Source organism: Peromyscus leucopus, chromosome X (assembly GCF_004664715.2).
Source record: "Peromyscus leucopus breed LL Stock chromosome X, UCI_PerLeu_2.1, whole genome shotgun sequence".
Lineage (NCBI taxonomy): Eukaryota > Metazoa > Chordata > Mammalia > Rodentia > Cricetidae > Peromyscus > Peromyscus leucopus.
In genome coordinates, this window is record NC_051083.1 from 54721778 (window position 1) to 54731220 (window position 9443).

Genomic DNA, 9443 nt, shown 5'->3' on the forward strand with positions numbered 1-9443 from the left:
GTCATTTTACACGAAAATTTTAGCAGAATTTGAAGTCAGGTGTATATAAGGTTTAATCATTGGGACTTGGGACGTGGTCAAATCCTTCTCCCAGATCATATGAACCAAAGTAAATAGAAAATCTCATTTTAAAAACTGTACTTCTGGACTTAGCCTCTGTCTGAGAACTAAAGGGGACAAACCTACGGATGGCAGCAAGGGGTCAATTCACCACAGGCATTGGGTCAGGGGTGGAGGAGTCGGAAGTGATTGGGATTTGGGGGAGGAGATTCGCTTACACACAGGAGCAGAGCATTGAGCGGCCATATCTGCCGCCGCCGCCGCCGCCGCCGCCGCCGCCGCCGCAGCTGTGAATGCAGCATCTGCGCTTTGCTGCCTCTGCGCCGCTAAGGCTCGCATAGCTATCCCGTGGCCCTTGGCTGGTCTGCCTTACCACCATCGGTGGGAACAGCACGTTCTGACCTGCCTCCTTCCCTCCTTCTCCGCCGCACCCCGGCTGCTCAGACATGGATCTCGGCAGCAGCAGCGACTCAGCTCCCGACTGCTGGGATCAGGTGGACATGGAAGCCCCGGGTTCGGCTCCGAGTGGGGATGGCATCGCCTCTGCGGCCACGGCAGCGGCCGAGGCAGCAGAAGCGGAGGCCCAGCGCCAGCATCTCAGCTCGGCCTTCAGCAGTCAGCTCAACATCCACGCCAAACCTTTCGTGCCTACTAGGGTAAGAGCCGCGGAGTTCGTGCCGTCCTTCCTGCCGGGCTCGGCCCAGCCGCCCGCCCCCACAGCCTCCAGCCGCGACGAATCCTGCCCCGGCGCCGGAGACCCTCAAGGTAAAAGGCTGGGATGGGGAGCACCTGTGGAACCTTCCAAAGATGGACCTTTAGTGTCGTGGGAGGGTTCCAGTTCAGCCGTTACCATGGAACTTTCAGAACCTGTTGTAGAAAATGGAGAGGTGGAGATGGCCCTGGATGAATCGTGGGAGCTTAAAGAAGTAAGTGAAGCAAAGCCTGGGGGTTCTTTGGGAGATTCGGGGCCCCCAGAAGAAAGTGGCAAGGAAATGATGGAGGAGAAAGAGGAAATAAGGAAATCAAAATCTATGGTCATACCGTCAGGTGCTCCTAAGAAAGAACACGTAAATGTGGTGTTCATTGGGCATGTAGATGCTGGCAAGTCAACCATTGGAGGACAAATAATGTTTTTGACTGGAATGGTTGACAGAAGGACACTTGAGAAATACGAAAGAGAAGCTAAGGAGAAGAATAGAGAGACTTGGTATTTGTCCTGGGCCTTAGATACAAACCAAGAGGAAAGAGACAAGGGTAAAACAGTGGAAGTGGGCCGTGCGTATTTTGAAACCGAAAAGAAACATTTCACAATTTTAGATGCCCCTGGCCACAAGAGTTTTGTCCCAAATATGATTGGTGGTGCTTCTCAAGCTGATTTAGCTGTCCTGGTCATCTCTGCCAGGAAAGGAGAATTTGAAACTGGATTTGAAAAAGGTGGACAGACACGAGAGCACGCGATGTTGGCAAAAACAGCAGGGGTAAAATACTTAATAGTGCTAATTAATAAAATGGATGATCCTACGGTAGATTGGAGCAGTGAGCGATATGAAGAATGTAAAGAGAAACTGGTCCCGTTTTTGAAAAAAGTTGGCTTCAGTCCAAAAAAGGACATTCACTTTATGCCCTGCTCAGGACTGACGGGAGCAAATATTAAAGAGCAGTCAGATTTCTGCCCTTGGTACACTGGATTACCATTTATTCCATATTTGGATAGTTTGCCAAACTTCAGCAGATCAGTTGATGGACCAATTAGGTTGCCAATTGTGGATAAGTACAAGGATATGGGCACTGTGGTCCTGGGAAAGCTGGAATCGGGATCCATTTTTAAAGGCCAGCAGCTTGTGATGATGCCCAACAAGCACAATGTGGAGGTTCTAGGAATAGTTTCTGATGATACTGAGACTGATTTTGTAGCCCCTGGTGAAAACCTCAAAATCAGACTGAAAGGAATCGAAGAAGAAGAGATTCTTCCAGGCTTCATACTTTGTGAACCTAGTAATCTTTGCCACTCTGGACGCACATTTGATGTTCAGATTGTGATCATTGAGCACAAATCTATCATCTGCCCAGGTTATAATGCGGTGCTTCACATCCATACTTGTATTGAGGAAGTTGAGATAACAGCCTTAATCTCCTTGGTAGACAAGAAATCAGGAGAAAAAAGTAAGACACGACCCCGCTTTGTGAAACAAGATCAAGTGTGTATTGCTCGATTAAGGACAGCAGGAACTATTTGCCTGGAGACATTTAAAGATTTTCCTCAGATGGGTCGTTTTACTTTAAGAGATGAGGGTAAGACAATCGCAATTGGCAAAGTTCTGAAATTGGTCCCAGAGAAGGACTAAGTGATTTCATTGATGCCTCTGCACCGTAATGTGCGAAGATTGACTGCAATTTACTGCCCATTGACAGACTTTTGTCCATATTTTGCAGAGAAATTTCACAGCAAAAATCCATGTTTTGTCAGCTTTCTCATGTTGAGACCTCAGTTATGGCACTCTTGAATGCATACTCCAGTTTCTTCCCTCTCCACCACTCTGCTTCCTTGGACAGATCAGTAATAGCTTTGTAAGTGACGTGTATGTAATTGCCTACAATACTAAAAATAATATATTTTAAATTTTGATTTCCCTTTGGGATATATAGACATCATTTGTTCTGTGCAGAACAATCAGTGTGTCAGTGTGTATATGTTAATGAAGACAACTAACATGTAAATAAAGTGTTCCATTTGAAACTTCAGTATTTGAAATGTGTTTGAATAATGCTTGAATTTATATGAATTACTGTCTCACTAGGTTATTTTCTCAAGTAATTAAATACATTATTACTTGGGCTTAAAAAAAATCTCCACTGTTTGAAATGAGGAATTGGTTAAAACCACACAGGTTTGTACTAAATGAAAACTTTACTATGAAAAAAACCCTATCTCAGTGTCCTTTCCAGTTAACTGTGTTTTCTGTGTCCAAGTTCAATTAGTAAAGGAGTTCTTCTACTTACCCAGTTATTGTTTGAAAATGAAGATTATCTTTTTTTTTCTCTTCCATTAGGTCCCATACGGCCAAATCACACGTATTCCTAAGGTTTCAGACTATATATGTTGAATAGACTCTTATGTACTCCATCATCTTTAACGTACTTTGGTATCATTCACTGTGAAATTTGGGGTGCAGACACAATAACGGGCACAATTACTGAAAAGGTAAATTGTTGAACTAGGACTATATGTCATTTACTAAAACAAAGGACTTGACATGGGAAAGGAGTCTATTCCTCATGGTTGAGGGTTTATTACAACTGTTCTCCAAACAAATGCTTGAGGAAAACACCAGTTGTCGATTCTAAGGTAGTTAGATTTATTGCCAGAAGAATGACTTTATGACCCTCAGAACTGTCAACAGCTGGAGAAATTTCTGTCTTGGTAAGTAGGTACTGGCTTAGTGTAAACATCTTCCCAGTGGGGTGCAGAACCAGTTTCTTTTAGGTACAACTCTGTACTTGGAGTAAGAAACTTCTTTGCTAACCCTCACGTGCAGGCTGGTAGATGTGGACACTGTGACCACCTGGGCCTCTGCTCAGGTAATGGCAGTGTCTTTTCCATGGTCTCTTTCTTTGTGTGCCCATGAAACTCCTATCTCAGTGTATTAGATCATTACTGACTGGGTCGGATTACCAACAGCATGGCTCTATTGTGCATCATCCACCACAGGTCATCAGAGCACCCACTTTAGAAAAAGATTTTAGCTTGTCATGCTTCAGCTAACCTAATCCATAAGGAACCCCATATGGTGATGAACAGTCATTTAATCATGAATGTCTATGGAAGGAGTTTTGTTTTATCTTTTGTCATTAGGAGTTCCTCTTTTTGGTTGTGTGCTAAACTTCGTACAGCAATCAGGCCAGTCCAGTACTTGATAAAAATTATACCTTGGCAATCACTTTATTGAGAATGTCCCCCTAGCCGTGTTAGCCCCACTGTGTAACCTTGGCAGGCCTTGAACTTGTGATCATCCTGCTTCAGTGTCCTTACTGTTGAAATTATAGATGTAAGCCACCACATCCAGCTCTTGGCAGTCATTTAAAACATTTTTTTAACGTGATATTAATGTCATAGTAATTTTAGTAATTTACCAATAGCTGTATATATATATGTATTATATTCATATTATATCCACACACACACACAACACACACACTAGCTCTCTCTCTCTCTTTTCTACTAATTGGCCAAAAGAAAAGCCAGGACAGAACTCTGTTTCTACTTGATTTGGATAATTTTTCAAAAACTGGTTCCTAAATATTTGTGTGTGTGTGAGAGAGACATACACATAATATTCAGAGAAAATGTCACAATCTTTTGCAATTCAGTGATGATCCTATCATTCAGGAGGTTGGGGACACCAGAGTCTAGCTCTTTTAAGGTAGTGCATATGAGCCCAGCATGGTGACACTGGCTTGCAATGTAACTACTTGGAAAGCTGAGGCAAGATGATGTGTTCAAAGCCAGCTCTCCAACTACACAGTGAGTTTGAGAACAGGCTGAGCTACACAGTGACAGCCTGCCACAGAGAACCACCAGTAGAGAAAGACATACAGTAATATTTCTTTCTAATTTCTAGGTACTTTATAGTTGTTAACATCTAATATTTTTCAATATTTTAAATTAGGGCCATTTGCCAGCACAGCATTAATTGGTTTGCCCAGTGCACTGAACTACTTATAAAGCCATAATCAGGGCAGTGCCCTGTTAAGGAATTTCTGCTATCTCCAATTCATATTAAGTTAACTTTTTCATGCTTTAATTAAGAATGTCCCTTATAGGCTCATGTATTTGAACCCTTGGTTCTCAGTTGCTGGTGCTGTTTGGGGGAGGATTGGGAGGTGTGGCCTTGTTGGAGGTAGTATGCCCTAAGGGGTGAGCTTTGAGTGTTTCCAGTCTCACCCCACTTCCGGTTGCTCTCTCTGCTTCCTGCTTGCAGTCGAGGATGCACGCTCTCAGCTTCCTGCTCCCGCTGGCTGCCATGCTTGCTGCTTGCTGCCCTGCTTCCCTGCCATGGTGATCGTTTGTCTCTCTGGAACCGTGAGCCTAAATAAACCCTCCATTCTGTAAGTTGCTTCTGCTCATGGTGTTTTATCACAGCAACAGGAAAGGAACTGATGGCAGAAATTGGAAACCAGAGAGGAGGCTGTTGCTGTATAGTGCATGAGCATGTTGTTTTTTAGAGGAATGTGGAAGACGGAAACTTTGTAGAAAAGTTGGATGCTAAGCCGATCTTAGCAGGAACCTTGAAGGCTGTAGGGCTGAGAGTACTGCAGAATGTAGCAACCTGGCTCACAAGGTTTCAGAAGGGAACAATATTAGCAATTGGACCAGAGCCCATTTCTGTGTTATTTTGGCAAGAAACTGGCTGCCTTCTGCCCTTTTCCTAAGAACTCGCCTGAGGCTGAATTTTAAGAAGTGGACTGGGAGTTCTATCCAGGAAACTGTTGCATGTGTTTAAACATTTACACCCCCTTGCATGTTTTCCTCTTGTGGTTTCAGATCTTCTATTAAGGTATTGGATCCATTTGTGTTGATTCTAGTACAGAGAGAAAGCTTCATGTTTCATTCTACTATGTGGGAGTGGACACCATGTTTTTTGACACCTTTTTAAGGATAAGTTGGTTATAAACTCACACAGTTATTTCTCTATTTTATTCCAATTCTGTGTGTTTTTTTATATGCCAATGCCATGTTTCATAGTTATTTCCATTTTGAATATGCAATACTTCCAAACTTTGTTCTTTTTTTTCTCAAGATTACTTTGGCTATTCTGGGACATGTGTGCTTCTATATAATTTTTTTTAGGATTATCTTTCTAGCTCTGTAGACAATGCCATTAGTATTTTGACAGGGATTGCCTTGAATCTATAAATTATTTTAGATAATATGGATATTTTAACAACAATAATTTGTTCAGGTCATGAAAACTGTGGAGTAATTTCTTTGCCAGAGGAAATTGACATGCTGCATAATGCTGAGTGTGGCATGACTATTATCCATAATGCTTTTGCTAGTCTATGATAAAGAGAAAGTGGGACAAAAAGAAATGCAGAATGTACAGTTTGGAGAGATAAAGATTGGCTGGAAGAGGGGCTATAATTGTTAAGGAGATTAATACCACTAAGGAGAGGTCTGCTTTGCACTTGAATAAATGGTAGGGTTCCTCTAGGGCAAGACTCCACCCAGCTAAGCTTCTGATGTGGGAAAGAGAGCCTAGAGTGGTTTCTGCTTCTAGAAAGCAACAGCAAATAAAAGCTGCTGCTCCTGGGGTCCAGGGAAGTGTAGATCCATCCCGAGTTGGCAGCCGAACTTGGCAGCATCATTCATGTGGTGTGGGCTTTAGGGGCATGAAAGATGCAGAGTGAAGGGCTTGTAGATTCCTCTTCTGTGAGTGTTAGGGGAGTCCTTGGATGAAGGCCCTGGGAGGCCATTACATGAAGCTGTGAAGATGAAGCCTGTCCCCAAGAAGTTAGTGATGTCAGAGCTGTGAGATGTCTGCCCAGGAGAGCTGCATACATGAAGTGAAAGCAGTCTAAGAAGGAGGTGTATGTTGTAGGTACCAAAGCTGAAAGGACGGAGCCATCTAAGTCCTTTACCATGGAACATAGAACTACAGGGTTTAGTGTTTGCCATTCTGGATTCTTGGCTTCCTTTGGCCCCTTTCCTCCCTTTTGGGATGGTAATGCATATTCTGTGCCATTGTATGTTGATTGGAAGTAAGTAATTTGTTTTTCTTTTTGTTTTTATTTACAGGGAGCTACAATTAAGAGAGTGCCTTGAGTCACAAAAGAGACTTTGGATGTTGGACTTTTAAGCAGTGTTGGGGCTTTTAAAGCCTGGGGACATTTGAAAGCTTGACTGAATGCAGTTCACATTGTGATATGACCATGAGTCTGTGGAGGCCATAGAGTGGAATGGGATAGTTTGAATACAAGTTGTCCCCCATAGCCTCATGCATTTGAACACTTGGTCCCCAGACGATGGTGCTATTCAGGGATGGTTAGGAGTTGTGGCCTTCCTGGAGGAAGGATGCCACTGAGAGCGGGTTTTGAGTGTTTATAATCTCACCCCATATCCAGTTTGCTCTCTGTGCTTCACACTTGTAACTGAGGATGTGAGCTCTCAGCTTCTGGCTCCAGCTGCCATGCGTGCCTCTGGCTGCCGGTGCTTCTGTATCGTGATGCATGATGGACTTTTATCTCTCTGGAACCATAAGCCGAAATAAACTCATTTTTTTCTATATAAGCCAAAATAAACTCATTTTTTCTATAAGTTGTGTTGGTCATTATGTTCTATCACCAAAACATGTAAGTAGCTAATGTACTCTTAAAGAGCTTTATCTCAAATTTCTGTCAACTAAGACTATGCATAATTTCCCCATGTCTTATTGCATGCTAAATATACAATGCCCTTCAGGACTTATCAGTATGTACCCACTGGCTTTTAGCAACTTTATAAAATACTTTTATTTATTCTTTGAAAAATTCGTAAGTATATTGAATGCATTTTTGATCGTATCTATCTAACACCACCTTCCTCCAAATCCTCTAATGCCCTCTTCTCCTTCTCCCTCCCAAATCCTTCTAGCAACTTCTATCGTAAGATTCCTCCTCTACGTCTCTGGACTTTATGGGACAGCTCTGAGGAAATGTTACATGAAGAAAGAAGTGAACCTGCATTCCACGTCAGCAAAGACCCAGGAAGAAAAGCAGAGGAAGCCTTTGGCTGGGTAACAGCACACTGCATTTCTCACAGAAGCATCTTTCTTTGCTGTCTAGGAACAGTGTTAGTGAATTGGACTGTGAAATAATGGAGATGCTTAGTTGTCATTTTGTACCCACTAAAAGGAAACGTCAACAGCCACAGACTCAGCAATTGATTAGTTTTCTACATTAAAAAAAAATCACTAAGAACTGGCCATTGATAGGAAGGAAACTTGGGTTGAGGCTACTCCTTAAGAAGGTGAACTTGTCTTCGAATTCAGGAGAAACTTTATAACTGTGTGTGTTTTAATGTTCCACAGACCACCAAAATCAGAGAAATGAAAAAAAAAAATAAAAACCTTCTGAATGAACAGCCCATGTGACAGAAAAGAGGAAGGGTGCTTGACTTGTATTTTAGAGACAATTTTGTATAACAGCATATAGAATAATAATTATATTAACTTTCCACATGATTCTGTCCCACACTCTACTATGGCAGATTGTTTTTCATAAGAAATCTGCCTTAACTTCTACAGAGATTTTTCTTTTCTCACATTTACCCTTAAACTTATATAATTTATTTTTAGAGTCAATGGTGAGATAAAATTCACACGTAAAGAAAGCCCTTTTGTACTTATATTGATAAGTCAAATCTGCAAATGCAGGTCATTTTACATATGCCTCTTTTCTGCATGTGTATGTGTGCATATGTATGGGTACAATGTGCATGGGGTGTGTATAAACACGTGTGCATGGGAAAGCCCAAAGCTGTTGGAGCGCATCTTCAGTTCCTCTCTACTTTATTTATTTAATTTTTTTTGCTGTCTACTTTATTGAAGCATTGTCTCTCACTGAACAAAGAGCTTGCTGATTCTGGCTACCACTTTGATCCAGGGATCCCCTCTATCTACTTCTCAAGTTCTGGGGTTACAGGCAGTCAAAATAACTGCCAAGGTTTCCCCTAGGTTGTAGGAGGCCTGACTCTGGTCCATGGGCTTGCTTAGTAAATACCTACTCCACTGAGCTGTCTCCTCAACTCTAATTTGCATGTCTTTCTCCATCTCCAATAAGGATAATTTTTTCTATTTAATTGCTGAACTTTTTCAAAAGTTTAAGCAGTCAGTATTGAAATCTTGCTTTAGTTTTGGCATGAGTCGATTTTAAAAAATTATTTGTAGTCAGACTGCCATGTACAGCATGTACAGTCATGGCACTGCATATCTCACTTGTTTTATATATATAGTTTATATATATATATATATATATATGTATGTATGTTACATACCCAGTTGTACATGTTATTTTGCATTTGGGGCACTGAGTTATGTGCATTGGTGTTTTGCCTGCATGAGGTTTTTGGGTCCCCTGGAACTGGAGTTACAGACAGCTGTGAGCTGCTATGTGGGTTCTGGGAATTGGATCCTCTTGAAGAACAGATAGTGCTCTTAACCACTGAGCCGTCTCCCCAGCCCCTGGGGCACTAGGTTAAAAGCTCACTATTCTCTAGTGGAGGCCTAGGCGAATTATGTCCTCCTAAGTCTAACTTGCTTTAGTGCAGTCTAACTGAACTTTTTCCACATTAATACATTTACATGGTAAGTGACCAATAATTACCCCAAACGTTTCATCAGGTTTGA

At 42.0% G+C, this 9443-nt stretch overlaps 1 protein-coding gene across 2 annotated transcripts; it reads left to right on the forward strand.

Annotated features, from left to right (window-relative positions):
- Window positions 1–255: 255 nt before the first annotated feature.
- Gspt2 (G1 to S phase transition 2) lies at window positions 256–9200 on the forward strand. 2 transcript variants are annotated; one of them, XM_037198869.1, is made up of 2 exons: window positions 256–2628; window positions 7691–9200. In XM_037198869.1, exon 1 carries the CDS (start codon window positions 507–509, stop codon window positions 2403–2405), a length of 1899 nt encoding a protein of 632 aa, XP_037054764.1. In that variant the 5' UTR covers window positions 256–506; the 3' UTR covers window positions 2406–2628; window positions 7691–9200. The 2 variants fall into 2 exon arrangements, with proteins under 2 accessions (XP_037054764.1, XP_037054763.1); XM_037198868.1 differs by lacking the exon at window positions 7691–9200 and adding an exon at window positions 6857–7004 and having other exon boundaries at window positions 256–5166.
- The last annotated feature ends 243 nt before the right edge of the window (window positions 9201–9443 follow it).